General features: G+C 55.2%; 1 protein-coding gene across 1 annotated transcript; it reads right to left on the reverse strand.

Moving 5' to 3' along the window:
- Nucleotides 1–1,364: 1,364 nt before the first annotated feature.
- Nucleotides 1,365–13,676, reverse strand: H1-8 (H1.8 linker histone). Its single transcript, XM_075996004.1, has 8 exons — nucleotides 13,154–13,676; nucleotides 10,280–10,456; nucleotides 10,112–10,203; nucleotides 9,878–9,995; nucleotides 4,285–4,538; nucleotides 2,734–3,097; nucleotides 1,904–1,968; nucleotides 1,365–1,610 (listed from the first exon to the last, which is right to left on the reverse strand). The coding sequence occupies exons 1-8, from the start codon at nucleotides 13,674–13,676 to the stop codon at nucleotides 1,365–1,367; spliced, it is 1,839 nt and encodes a 612-aa protein (XP_075852119.1).
- Nucleotides 13,677–14,400: the final 724 nt, after the last annotated feature.

The raw sequence follows: 14,400 nt of genomic DNA on the forward strand, positions 1-14,400 counted from the left end.
CGGACAAGGCCCTTGGTGACCTGGCCCTTATCTACCCTACAGCCCTGTTCTGGTGACAAACCTCCCAGCACCCATGGCTTAAAACAGCAGCAACCACTTGTTTTGCTCATGGACCTGCAATTGTGCAGGACCTGGAAGGGAGGCGGGGCTAAAGCCCCAGCTCCCGGATGCGTGCGCCTGGCGGCACGTTGCTGCCCGCGGGCGTGAGCCGGGCCAGGGCCGAGAACTGGGCGCCTAGTCCCCCCACGAGCCATGGGCTCAGCCAAGAACGGTGGCCGAGTTCGAGGAGTATCAAAGACCAAAACCCGAAAGACGCGAGTAGAAGCTGCCAGTCCCTTAGGGCAGGGCGCAGACGTCGACAGGGTCGTTGCCGCCGGATTCTGTCGGTGGGGCAGTCGTGGAGCCCAGACTCAAGGGGCGGGGACACAGACGCCAACTCCTGCTGGGAGGGGGCCAGGGATGTCCACAAGCGCCAGACCTCAGCCCGCTACTGTCCTCACTGGCTCCGGCCACACGGCCATCCTCTCGCTCCTGAGCCCGCCAGCACGCTCGTCTCAGGGCCGCGCACCTTCCCTGCCCAGGGCTGGGCTGGCCGGGGCCTCCCCTCCAGACAGGCCTCCCCGCCCCTCCCTGACACAGCGGCCAGCCCGTCTGCCTCTGCAGACCCGCCCGCCCTGAGGGCGCTGGGCCATGGGGCCTGTCTCCTACAGCGGTGCCTGGCCACCAGTCGTGCTCCTGAGCAGTCGCCGAGTCGTCTCCAGCTCCTCTCATCCCTCCTTTCCGCAGCCAACGTGCTGCTTCTGGACACACGCACCATCACCCCTGCCTGCGACCCTCCCTAGCTCCCCACTGCCCCTCACCTCTGCCCTGCAGGCCTTCCCATCCCCTACCCCAGTGGCTCAGGCCTACCTCCCCAAAATGCTCCTCTCAAAGCCTCAAACCCCCATCCTCCAACCACACCCCCCTCATGCGGCACCCTCTGCCTGCGACTTCCTCTCCTCCCCTTTCTGCAACTGCTAGACATTCGAGATCAAATCTCCGTCCTCCGGAGGCAGTCCTGGCTCTCTCGGGCTGGGGCTGGGGCTGGGGCTGGGTTAGAGCCCCTCCTGCAGCTCCCAGGGCCTGAGCCCACCTCGCCCAGCCCTTCACATCCCAGTCTGCCCCAGCGCAGGAAACAGTAGGCACTCAGTGGGTGTTTACACAGACCGAATGGCCAAACCCTTGAACCTCAAGGCTCCAGCCACACCAATTTGTGAGGAAAAACAAAAGTCTTTATTGATACAAACTATAGGTTAAATAAATACGGTAACAGTTCGCTGGGGAATAAAAACTCGAGCTCTTAGTCTCTGCCCGCACTTTGGGGTCTAGGCTTCGGCCCTCTTGCTAAGCGCCTTGGCCGCCAAGGCCCTAACGGGCTGCCCGGGCTTTCTTGGGCCCATGGGGGCCTCCGTCTTCGTGGCCAGGGCTGCAGGTGCCGTCGTGGACCCACTGCCCTTAGCAGGAAAATCTGCCCTGGCATTTGGCCCCTCCCTAGACCCCTGGGCAGCTGCCCCTTGAGGGGCCTTGGCCACTATCTTCTTCCTGGTTGGGGGAACAGCCCCATTCTTGACCTATAAGCAAGAGACGTGGAGCAAGGAGGTGGAACTGGGCAGGGCAGGGCTGGGCACACAGCTAGCACCCTCAGGGGTAGGCTTGAAGTCCCAGCCCCGGTGGCTTTGGACACCTGGCCTCTCCTCTCTAAGCCTCAGTGAAAGGGGGATGGTGACCCCCAGGGTGCGGGAGGGCCAGAAAGAAGGTATCTCCCCCTCCCCCTGCTGACCTCTGCGGGGGGCTGGACGTGGGCCACCCGAGCTCTGGCGTGGTCAGGGCGGGCAGCAGACCAGGAAGTCACACAGGCACCTACCTTGCTGGCTGTGGGTTTTGAACTCTTGCTCTCAGATTTGATCTTCCCGTGGACCTCGGCATCTCCTGCAAGTTGGGGCAGGGTGTCACGTGGGCAGGAAGGCTCAGGGGCTCCGGAGCCCCCTTCCTGCCTGGGTCCCAGGTCCTTACTTGGCTGTGTAACATGGGGCAAGTTGGCCACTCAGAGCCCCTGGTGCCCTAGTGCGCAAGCTGGAGATCACAGTGGCCCCTCCCGGGGGTGGGGATGGCCTGGGCCCCTTGCTCCCCGCAAAGCACAGGCAGAGCCCTGCTCCACGCCCACCCACACCACAGCTCCATCAGGCCTGTCAGCCTCTGGTCTGTCTTCCACACAGCAGTCAGGATACATTTTAAATACTAGCTCTGACCCCAGCTGCTCCCTGTCCCAATCCTTCCATGGCTCCTCATTGCCCAGATAAGGTCCAGGCTCCAGCTGCCCTTCGCAGCTTCTCCCTCCCGACACTGCAGACAGAACACATGCGGTTCCTTGAAAGTTCTAACTTCTTTATGGCTCCAGGCCTTTGCACAGGCATTTCTCCTGCTTGGGACACCTCCTCCAGGAAGCCTTCTCTGACCCCTGCCACCTCAGGAATGAGCCAGGCTCCTGGTCTGTTTTCTTCTTCACTGTCCTTGAACTGTTTGCTCCATTTCCTGACCAGCTGTCATGAGTCCTCTGTCCCTCCAGGTCAAGCCAAGTGCTCAGAGCACATTCGCTAGGTAAGCACACCCCCCTGCCCCAGAGCCGGACCCTCCGTCCCACCGCAGCTGCCGCAGACGCCAGCCCGCGTGCCCCACTCCCACCCCCACACCCACCTTGGCCGTTCCTGCTGCCTTCGTCCTTTGACTTCCCGCTGAGCCCGCTGGAACTGGAAGGGGCCCGTGTGGTCTTGTCTGGCTTTGGGGGGGCCTTCCCAGCCTCAACCAGTTTTGCCTTGGTGTCCTTGGCCTTGTTGCCTTTCTTGGGGGCCTTCTGCTTGGCTGCACGTGGTTTGGGAGGCGCCTTCCTCACTTCTCCAGGCTCCTCGGCTGCCTTTTCCACCTTGTCCAAGCTGGGAGGGCCCTTCTCTGCTGCCCTTGGTTTCTTGGGGGCCTTCTCCTTGGCCTCCCCAGCTCCCCTGGGGGCCACCGAGGCAGCTGTCCTCCTGGGCCGGATTTTCCTCTTGTGCTTAGGAACTAACTGGAGGAGGACAGTGTCGGGGTGGGCTCGAGGGCAGCTGTTCTGGGTTCCTTGTGCCCCTACGCCCTCTGCAAGACTCCAGGGAGGCCCCAGTCCAAAAGAGGGGGCTAAGAAGGTGGTCGAGGGCAAAGGGTGAAGAGTCACAGCCACCTCCTAAATGCCTGGCCCTTCTTCCACCCTGTCCCCGGAGACATAGCCCACGGGCCTCCCGACCCCCACGCACCTGCTCGCCTTTCCCAAGGATTGCGGCTCTGGGCCGCCCCCGCCCCGTGCCCAGCAGAACCGGGCTTCAGGGGCGCTCTGAGCTCACAACTTCCTCCAGCCATGTCTCATGTGTACATGGGCTGTCATCGAGGGCACAGGGTGTGAGGGTCAGGGGCGAGTGAGGGCTCCTGGCAGACGGGTGGTCCCTGCCCACTGAGCCCAGCTGATGCCACTACTCTGTCCCCAAACCCTCGCGGCTCCCCATCACCCACCAAGACCAGAAACGAGTCCCAGCCCCACCCGCCAGCACACACCCCCAACACCAGGACCCCAGAGTCCCCTCCCTGCCTCCTCCCCCCTCAGCCCCTCTTGCTTTTCCACCCCACCTGGCCTGGCCATGACCTGAGTCCAGGCTGACCCATGCCCAGGGGTCCCGTGGGGTGGGACTTCCCGTGATCCATCACCCAGTAACCAAGGGGACCAGCACGTGGTAAGCCGGGAGTGTTCCGAGTGCTCCACCGACAGCGACCATCAGAGAAGCTGTGTGCCGGTTGCTGAGCAAGGCTCCAGGTCACAGCAACGAGGTTTTCCTGGAGGCCAATGGCCGTCATGATGCCAGGGTTCCATTTTGTCCCAAACCTGCCCCCACTTGTGGGAGACCCTGGACAGGTCCCTCCCGAGCTTCCTTGCCGGGACGAGACCCTCTGCCGTAGAAGGGGAGGACGTGGCAGCTCAGGAAGGCTCCTGGCCTCGAGAGGTGTTCCGGGGCTGCACACCAGGACCCAGAAGCAAGCACAGTGACCGGCCCTACTCCCTGACACCCTCGGGGCCCAGGAGGGTGGGGGCTCAGAGGAGCAGCCCCGGCCTTCCCGGAGGAGGGGCATCCCTGTGGAGGGCACAGGAAGAGCAAGAGAGGACAGGGGGAGAAAGGCGCTCCGGGCAGAGCCGGAGAACAGGCGCCGACACTCCGCCCCCGCGCTCACCCTGAAGCTGCCAGTGGCCCCCTTGGCCTTGGAGTGGAGCGGCCTGGCAAGGAGGCCGCGGTGCTCGCCCGTAGCCAGGGCCTGCTTCAGCAGGTGCTTGAAGCGGGTGACGTCCACCGTTGGGTACTTGTGCAGGATGTAGCGTTTGATGGCCACCACCGACATGCCCTGGCGCTGCTCCCCGGCCTGCAGCGCCTCTAGCACCATGTGCAGCGTCGGCGGGTTGCGGCGGCCCACCTGGAAGGTCCTCCGGCCTGTGGGCAGACAACAACGTCACCAGAGCCCCCACCACCCTCAGGCCCAGTCGCCAAGAACGTGGGCCCAGCACTTCAGCAGACACCGGCAAGGCCCGGGGGAGGGGGCTCCGAAGACCAGATAGATACGCCTACCCCCATCCCCACACCGACAGTTGGCCCAAAAAGGACGGCCACCTTGCCTGATGAAGCCCAGTCTCTTTGTAAAGAGGTACATACTCCCGGCCGGGCGCAATGGCTCACACCTATAATCCTAGCGCTCTGGGAGGCCAAGAAGAATTGCTTGAGCTCGGGAGGTTTGAGACCAGCCTGAGCAAGACTAGCCTTTAACACCTTCACTAAAAATAGAAAAGTTAGCTGGGTGTGGCAGTGTGTGCCTGTAGTCCCAGCTGTTCAGGAGGCTGGGGCAGGAGGATCACTCAAGCCCAGGAGTTTGAGGTTGTAGTGAGCTATGATGATGCCACTGCACTCTAGCCAGGGTGACAGAGCAGAGACTGTCTCACACACACAAAAATAAAAACATACACACACACACACACACACACACACACACATTTTCCTAAAAAAACAAAACCAAACCTACATCAGATCGATTGTCCAGAACAGAGTGGGGGAACTGTGGCCCTCCAGGTCCCTAAACACAGCTTCTTGACCGAATCTAGATTTTACAGAACAAGTCCTTTTATTTTTATTAATGCATTTTTGTTTGTCTTCTACATTTTTATTTTGAAAACGAATGTATTTAAAATACCAAAGAATAAAAAATAAGTTTCAACAACATAATCCTCCCAGATTGACCGGCTCAATTAGAACATTAGTAAGCCATAAGGGCTAAATGGACGGCTGCTATGCTCATGATTTAGTGCTCACTTTCCCTGCCTGACTGGCGCCACTCCCGCACGAGGCTGGCTGGCAGTGGTTTATGGGGTCGAGTACACCAGTCTGTTGCCAGCTTTTGACAATAGTGCACTGTGTTTGTTTGAAGTGAAATTTGTGAATAGCTGCATAGCTTGACAGTATTTTTTAATTCTGTCTGCTTAATAGCCCATGTCAAAGATCAAGAGAACGATGAAGAAAACGGATTTTTAAATGAGGATTGGGAATTGCAGTATTATCTTGCTTCTGCCAAAGATATGATTTGCTTGTTTTGTGATACTACAATACCAACATTAAAGAAATTCAATGCTCATCAGCTTTATATATTCATAAGGACCACAAATATTTTAAATCAGAGGCAGAGGCATGAAAGTTTATACTATAGAAATTAAAAAATGAAAAGTAAAAGTAAAGACAATTCTTTCAAGCAGCAATAAGACCTGGAAATGATGCCACTGATGCAACTTATAAAGTAGCTTATATACTTAGGGGGAAAAAAATGAAGCCATTCAGTGATGTAGCAATCGTGAAAGAATGCATTGTTGACATTGCAGGATGCTTAGACCCAGATAACATTTCCAAGTACAAATAACTGCCTCTTTCAAGGAAAACCATAACTGATCGGCAGCATAAATCAGCCTTCAACTTAAAGAACTTCATGCAATAGTTCAAAAGGAAAATATAAATTATTCAATTGCTTTGGATGAATCAACTGATACTACTGACTCAGCACAGGTTTCAAACTTCATTCTGGTCATAACAGAAGATTTTCTTTGCTATGAAGGGTTACTCACTTTGGGCACTCCTGCAAATAGAACACAGGGAACAGGTATCTTCAACAACCTTCCAGATGAATGTGGTGAAGTTGGACTGAATTTGGTAAATTTAGTGAGTGTACGTATAGAGGGTGCACCTTCCATGACAGGAAAACATGAAGGGTTTATTGCACAATTTTTTTAAAAAGTATTAACAGATCCAGATGCTCTCATTTCTTTTCATTGTATCTTGTGTCAGCAAAATCTGTGCTGAAGCTACTATTTTAAGGGACACTTTGCAACAAGTTAAAGCATTGTTAACTATATTCATGCAAATGCAAAAAAGACATTGTCAGTTTTGTGACAAGCTAAAGTTGAGCCATGAGGTATTCAGTGTGGACTTGCCATATCACTACAAACTGCATTGGCTGTCACAGGGACAGGTGTTAGTCACAATTTTATTTCTGTGAGAACAGATACATTTTATGAATAACAGAATCAATGTGAATTATTGAAAGAAGATTTCTATAGGAATGCAGCATTTCTGTGTGATGTCATGTCAAATTAAAGTGACTTGAATATTTCTTTGCAAGGTAAAACTAAGTCTAAATATGATATGTGGCAAAAAACCCAAGTATTTCAGAAAAGCTTTCTTTCAAAACACTTCAAAAGGAAATCTTGGATGAACATTTTTCCCAGTTAGCAAAGGTCATTGATGGGCAAGATGAGATATGCAAGTCATTTGAAGAGTACACAGCTGTTATCTACCTATTAATTGGAGAATACAATGAAAGCTTCACTTTGAGAAACATGACATCGCACTCAAATCAACATTTCAGCTTCACCTAGTTGATAGCACCAAGGCACCTGAAGAACTACAGGTGGAGTTGATTGAGCTCTCAGATGACATTTTAAAGTCATTGTTTGATGCTAAGAAAGATCCAAGTGACATACGGAAAAATGCAGAATACCCACGAGTTGGCAACATGCCTGAAAAATGCTTTCTCACTTTTCAACCACTTATGGCTGCAAATCAACATTCTCCTACCCAACCCCAACCCGAGTCAAGACACCGGTAAGGTCACAATGACTGACCCCCATCCAGAGGATCAACTGAAACTGCGGACCTCCATGCTGCAACCAAATATTCACGTGCTTTCCAACAAAAAGCAGATATAACAAAGTCATTAAAAGGTTAACTTTAAAATTAGTTTTCATTTTTTGAAATTATTAAGTACATATTAAGTACATAGTACATAGAGGCAACCAGATTTTTACAAAATAATATACATTTTTAAGTGTGTCTAATTGAAGTTTCTTGAATGTGGCCTTATTTGATTACAGCTAAGTCAATGCGGCCTTCCAACATGGAAAGGTCCCAGCCCTGGTCTAGATCTCAGTGCCAGTTTACAGGACCTGCAGGGGCTCTATGAGCCCGTCTCAGCCGAACCCGGCCTGTGACGGCACACCACCTCGTGTTTTCTATGAACAAACAGGCAGGAAAGAGAGTAGGAGGTGCCCTATAGATGGGAGATACTTCGGAAACCTCCACCAGGTGCAGCGGGGCTCCCTGCTCAGACTCAGAGCAGGATTTAGACAACCCAGTGGGGGGGGGGGAACCCGATAAATGTTAACACTGGGAAGAAATATTGGATGGTATTAAGGATAATATCAATTGTTTCAGGTGTGCTAATGGTATTGCAACTACTTTTTAAAAGATTCTTATCTGTTAAAGATAAATACTGGGCTATTTACAGATGAAAAGATAAGCCCAGCGTTTGCTTTGAAATAACCCAGTTGATGAAACAAGAATAGCCTAGAACTGATGGCATCGTTGAAGTTGTGTGACGGGTGCAGGGGGTGGGAGCCACATAACATTCTTTTGCATCTGTTTGAAAGTTTTCATAATAAAAATTCATGAAAGAATTTCACTCCTAGGTATATACCGGAGAGAAATGGAAACATGTCCACACAAAAATTTGTACATGAATGTTCACAGCAGTATTAACTGTAATAACCAAAAGATGGGGGTAGCTGAAATGTCCGTGATGAATGACAGATGAATTATAAACAAAATGTGACGTATCCATTCAACGGATTTAGCCATAAAAAGGAATGAAGCACTGACACATGCTACCAGGATGAACCCTAAAAGCACACAAAGTGGAAAAAGCCAGTCACAAAAGCCATGTATTGAGTGGTTGCATTTATAAGAAGTGTCCAGACTGAGCAAATCCACAGATGCAGAAAGATCCATGGTGTCCCAGGGCCACAGGTGGGGATTATAGACTGCTGATGGGCGCAGGTGTTTTTAAAGGTGATGACAATATTCTAAAATTGATTGTGAAGACGGATACACAACTCTGTGAAATGCTTTAAATGGGTAAATTGTATGGTATGTGAATTATTTCTCAATGAGTTGTTATTTTTTAAAAGTTTCCAGGGAGAACAGGGCCAATAGGTTGGGGGCAGAAGTATGAGAAAGTGTTAGTCACCACTAGGTGCATAAAAGGGATTTAAATATGAAACAGGATGTAAAAGTGGTAATTGGAAATGGTGGCTTCTGATCAATTTGCAGAATTTCAAGACTTAAAAAGAAAAATTGGTTGCAATATATTAAATTTTTTTTCAAATACAAAAAAGACCCACCTGAAACCCTAGATCTAGAGCGAAATTATGAAGAGACCTAATTCAAGCCAACCTTCCGCCACCTGGCCAGGAAGAGCCAAGTGCCTGGGAACATACATTTTGGGGCCAAAGCCTGTGCGTTGGCAGAGGCCTGGGTCACTCCCAGAACCTCGGGAGTTCCACTCTCCCCTCTGGGCCTCGTTCTTGCCATCTGTACAGTGGGGAGGGGCCTAGATCTGAGCCCTCCCAGCCTCAGTGTTACACGGTTTCCCAAGAGCCCTCGGCCTGACCTCAGGTGGCAGCTGCAAGCCCTCCCCTGCCTCCCCCAAACCATGTCCATCCCAGAGGGACACTCCCGAGGGTCTGCCCCAGGCCTGCCCCTCCCTCCCTAGCCCCTCACTTCAGCAGTCAGTCAGTGCCTGCTATATACCAGGAGCTGTATGTCCTCCCCTGCCTCCCCCAACTTGCCCTCCATCTTCCGTCCCAGGACTGCCCCACCACTGCCCCTACCTACCCAGACGTCCAAGCAAGAACCCAGGGGCCATTCTCGCCCCTTCCCCCACCACATCCACTCCACATCTCTCCATAAGCTTCTCTCTGTCCCCACAGCCCCAGCCTCCTCCTGCCACCTCCTTCCCTTCCGACCATTCTCCTCACTGCACTGCACAGCCCGGCCCTGCTGGAGACCCTCCAGGGCTCCCCGCGGCCTTCCCAGTAAGAGCCGACCGGCCTGCGGCGCGCCTTGGGGGCCGGTCTGACCGCCCGGCCCTCCGCGGCCAGCAGGCTCGCCTGCGCCTGGCCTGCGCTGCGCTCCCTGCCTGGGGCGGCCCTCTGCCCATGGTCACCCCCGCTGCTTTCATTGTCCTTGAAGGCTCAAAAAGCACCTTGATCCAGACGCCTTCCCAATGAAGAGCGAGCAAGTCTGTCCTTGTACCCTTGGCACTGGGACCCCTCCTCCCCCACCCCAGAGCCTTTGCAAATATTCAGAGCGCCTCCCTGGGCGAGGATTACCCACCCTTTCAGGGCTCGCCTCCCCCAGGGCGGCCAGGCCCCTCTGGGCTCCTACAGCCCTCTGGTTACCGCCATTACAGCGCAGGCCGCGTTTAGTGGCATCTGCTATTAAACGGGCTTCCGGGTCAGGCTGGGAGCTCTTCAAGGGGACGAGCCGGCGGACACCCGTGCCCAGAGAGCCGGACGGCTGTGAGCGCCAAGGGGGTGCAGGGGGAGCCCGCCCTGGAGCGGCTCCGGCCTCCAGCCAGGCCGCAGCCCTGCCGGGAGGGAACGGGCTCCGCTGCCAGGCCCTGCTCGGCGCACCCTCTTCCCTGCCTGGCCCTGCCACCTGTGGCATCCGCTTTTCTGCCCGATGGGCTGGGCTGTGGAACCTGCAGCTGCCAGGGCCTGGCTGCCTGCCAGGTGGGGGCAGGGCGCGGACGCCAGGAATGGGCTGCAGGGCTGCGGGAGGGGCCGCCTCCTCTTGCTCACCTGGCTTTTCAGACCCAGGGGACCCCGATGACCCTGCCATGGACGTCGAGGAGGGCGCGGCTTCGCTGGCGATGCCCCCAGGAGCGCTCATCCTGGCAGCGGTGCCGACTGGCGGGCGTGGCGCCGCCGCGTGCCCGCTCGCTATATACCCGCAGCCACGCGCCGCTCCAATCAGCCCTGATTGGGCTGGGCCCAGAGCCGCGGGCTGGGGCCGCAGGGTTAGGGCGGGTCACGCCAGCCCTGCCACCCACTCCTGTGTGACCTCTTGGCCCCCACAGCAAAACGATGGGGCGTGCCACCTGATCCTCCAGGGCCGGTGGTGCTGATGGGGAATCGGGGCACCTGTGGCTGCCAAGGCCTCTGACCCCAGCCGGTGGGCGGCCCGGGTCTGCTCCCGTTCGCAGGCCGCTGCCGGCTGGGTCTCTCCCAAGGCAGGCCGCGAGCAGGCACGCCCGGGTGGGGCGGCAGCTTCTCCCAGCTTAGCCCGGCTCTCTGGGCCTGGGCCTCCTTTTGTTTTGTTGTTTGAGAAATAAGTGAGTAAGGGATGAAAGATCAATTTTTTTTTTTTTAATTTTTTTAATTTGTAGAGACAGGGTCTCGCTCAGGCTGGTTTTGAACTCCTGACCTTGAGCGATCCTCCCGCCTCCGAAAGATCAATTTTTAAATAAAATTGTTTAGCAGAAGTCTTCACAAATAAGAGCAATGTCCGCTGGGAAAATGAACAAAGAATATAAATAGGCAATTCACTCTTAAAGACTAATAAATACAGGAAAAAATATGCTTAACTTCCAGACATCAGGGAAATTCAAACAGAAACCATGATGAAATACTGAAGTTTTTCCCATCAAATTGACACAAATTGAAGTGTTGGCAATGATGCAGGAGCCAGGCCCCCACTGCCCCGCGCGGGAAATTGGGGCGCGCCCACTGTGGGCTGGGTTCCCTGGAGCCCAGCAGCTCCACCTCTGTGTCTAGAAGCAGGCTGCGTTATTTGGAAAAGAAAAAAATATGCCACAAACATATAAAAAATTGCTCAACATCTCTAATCGGTAGGGAAACGCAAATCAAAACCACAATGAGATATCACTTAACTCCAGTGAGAATGGCTTTTACCAAAAAGTCCCCAAACAACAAATGCTGGCGTGGATGCGGAGAGAGAGGAACACTCCTACACTGCTGGTGGGACTGCAACCTAGTTTAGCCCCTGTGGAAATAGTATGGAGATACCTCAAAGAACTAAAAATAAAACTACCATTTGATCCAGCAATCCTAGTAGACATCTACCCAAGGGTAAAAAGACATTCTAAAATAAAGACACCTGCACTCGAATGTTTATAGCAGCACAATTCACAATCGCAAAGATGTGGAAACAACCCAAGTGCCCATCAGTACATGAGATTAATAAAATGTGGTATTTGTATGCCATGCAGTTCTACTCAGCCAGCAAAACAACGGTGATCTAGCACCCCTTGTATTATCCTGGATAGAGCTGGAGCCCATTCTACTAAGCGAAGTATCACAAGAATGGAAAAACACGCACCACGTGCACTCACCAGCAAATTGGTACTAACTGGTTAACGCTTAGGTGCGCACATGGAAGGGATATTCATCGGGTTCCGGGCAGCAGGGAGGGGATAAGAGGATGGTAAATTCACAACTAATGGGTGAGGGGCACAATGGGGGATGGGCACGCTTGTAGCTCTGGCTTAGGTGGCACAAAAGCAATATATGTAACCAAAATATTTGTATTCCCATAATATTCTGAAATTAAAAAAAAAAATAGAACTTCCAAGTTAGTTCCCAGGGCCTAAATGAATAGTCCCTTTCTGTAGACTCTCTGTAGCCATCTAAACGGGAACGTGGACCAAGACAAGGAAGAGGCTGCATTTGACGCCCCGCAGAATGACAAAGACTGCGGTCGCTGCCGACGTGGCTGCCAAGGGTGCAGGGTGCTGGCTGCGGGCAGAGTCCCGCCGCCGTGGACAGAGCTTCGGCAGCGCCTCATACAGCTGAGGACGCGCTCACTCCACCAACCACCCATTTCGCCCTCCGTATAAATCTGAGAGAAGCTTTCACACTGACATACAGGAATGTTCGCTGCAATCTCAGAAAAATTCAAAACAGCCTAGATACCCATCAGGTGGAGAATAGGTGAGTAAACTGTGGTCTTTTGCACTGTGGAATAGTATGCAGCAATGAAAATGAAAAAACCAGAATGTGTTTGTAGAATATGTTCCCACTTCTGAGAAGACAAAACGCGCATGCGCGCGCGCGTGCGTGCGTGTGTGTGTGTGTGTGTGTGTGTGTGTGAAGGCCCAGAGGTCTGGAAGGACTCCTACCAGGGCAAGAGCAATGTTTACCTCTGAGGAAGGCATAGAGGGGTGCATTTTAAACAGACCTGTGTTTTCACTATGTAGTCTCCCCACTGTTGGAATTCTCCCAGACGACTATCACCAGAGGTCTGGATTGAGAAAGGCTGTGGCCATCAAAGTGTTCTAAAGTGAAGTTGGACCTCACTCCTCTGCCTAACACCCTTCTTGGCTCCCCACTGCCCTTGGGTGAAAGTTTTAGCTCTTCAGTCTGACCTACAGAGCCCCTTTCCCTCTTGAATCCCACAGTCCAACCACGCCATGGCTCTTGGAACGGGCTATATGCTGGTATCGGGCATTTCCCTTTGTGTTTCTTCTGTGTGTGCTAAATTGATGCACAACTGGCTCCAATTTTGCCCTCCTCGCCACAGCCGTGCGCGTTTGCAATGCAACTTTGCAATTCCCCCACATTCCCTAAATCTGAGCTGGCTTTGTGACTTGCTTTGACTGATCGCGGGAGTGATGCTATGCCATGATGTTCACATGGCCGTGTGACCAAGCCTACCCTCCCTGCTGGATGCTGACAGGCCCATGGCCCAGTCACCCTCGTCGCCCAGCCAACAGGGGCCAGCCAGTCCCCAGCCCGCCAGGTGACCACAGGTGCTTGAACGAGCCCGGCCAAGACCGGCCACGCTTGCCCAGAACAGCAGAGCCGCTTGGCTGATCCGCAGGGTCGTGAACAGTAGGTGCCCTGTTGCTTCACGCCGCGAAGGTCTGGGGCCGGCACGTGGTGCAAGCCGAACGATGCCCTCGGCCCAGAAGGGCCTCGGCCTTGCTGTGCTCCGGGAGGGCCGGGGGGACAGCGCCCGCACAGCGCCTGGCGCACAGTAGGTGCTCGGCCCCCACGGCGTGCTGCGGGAATGGGCGTCAGGGCCCGGCGGCGCGGGCGAGGGCGGCGCGGGCGAGGGCGGCGCGGGCGAGGGCGGCGCGGGCGAGGCCGGCGCGGGGGAGGCCGGCGCGGGGGAGGCCGGCGCGGGGGAGGGCGGCGCGGGCGAGGCCGGCGCGGACGGGCAGCCATTCGCTCGCATTTACGCCGTTCCCAAGAATTGAGGGACAGAGGCACACCCGCGACACAGACGCCCGAGAGCTCCCCGAGGCCTGCTCTGCGGTGCCAGGGTAGGGCTGTGCGCCGGGAGGGACGCAGCTCTAAAATGTGCCGCGCGATCTAAAAACTCCTCTAGAGGTTCGCCCTTTCGCAGGGAGATGGTGACGCTGAGCGTCAGACGGGAGAGGCGGCTGCCTGGCGCTGCTGGGACTGCTGAGGCCGCGGGAAACCGGGACGCGGCTGCTGCTGAAAGCGCTCCTGTCGCCGCTGGCGAGGCCCGCAGCCCCCCGCAGCCCCCCGCAGCCCCCGCAGCCCCCCGCAGCCCCCGCAGCCCCCCCCCAGCCCCCCGCAGCACCCCGCAGCCTCCCCCAGCCTCCCCCAGCCTCCCCCAGCCCCCCGCAGCCCCCCGCAGCCCCCCGCAGCCCCCCGCAGCCCCCCGCAGCCTCCCCCAGCCCCCCGCAGCACCCCGCAGCCCCCCGCAGCCCCCCCCAGCCCCCCGCAGCCCCCCCCAGCCCCCCGCAGCCCCCCCGCAGCCCCCCCCAGCCCCCCGCAGCCCCCCCGCAGCCCTGAGGGCTGCCGCGCGGAGCCGCCTTGTGCAGCCCCAGCCCCGGCCACGCCAGGGCATTTGCGACTGTTCTTTCCTGGTTTTAGGTCAATACGTGTATAAAGAGCAGGGTAGAAATAGGAACAGCTGCTACGTCTGATGT

This window comes from Microcebus murinus, chromosome 21 (genome assembly GCF_040939455.1).
Source record: "Microcebus murinus isolate Inina chromosome 21, M.murinus_Inina_mat1.0, whole genome shotgun sequence".
Lineage (NCBI taxonomy): Eukaryota > Metazoa > Chordata > Mammalia > Primates > Cheirogaleidae > Microcebus > Microcebus murinus.

Excerpts from the sequence above, each read along its gene's own strand:
- H1-8 (XM_075996004.1), bottom strand. The coding sequence starts at position 13,676 with ATGCGAGCGAATGGCTGCCCGTCCGCGCCGGCCTCGCCCGCGCCGCCC. Across the intron at positions 10,457-13,153 it reads GTCAGCATCCAGCAGGGAGG|GGCTGATTGGAGCGGCGCGT; the intron begins GTAGGCTTGGTC and ends CAGCCCAATCAG. Across the intron at positions 1,969-2,733 it reads AGGCAGCAGGAACGGCCAAG|GAGATGCCGAGGTCCACGGG; the intron begins GTGGGTGTGGGG and ends CCCAACTTGCAG.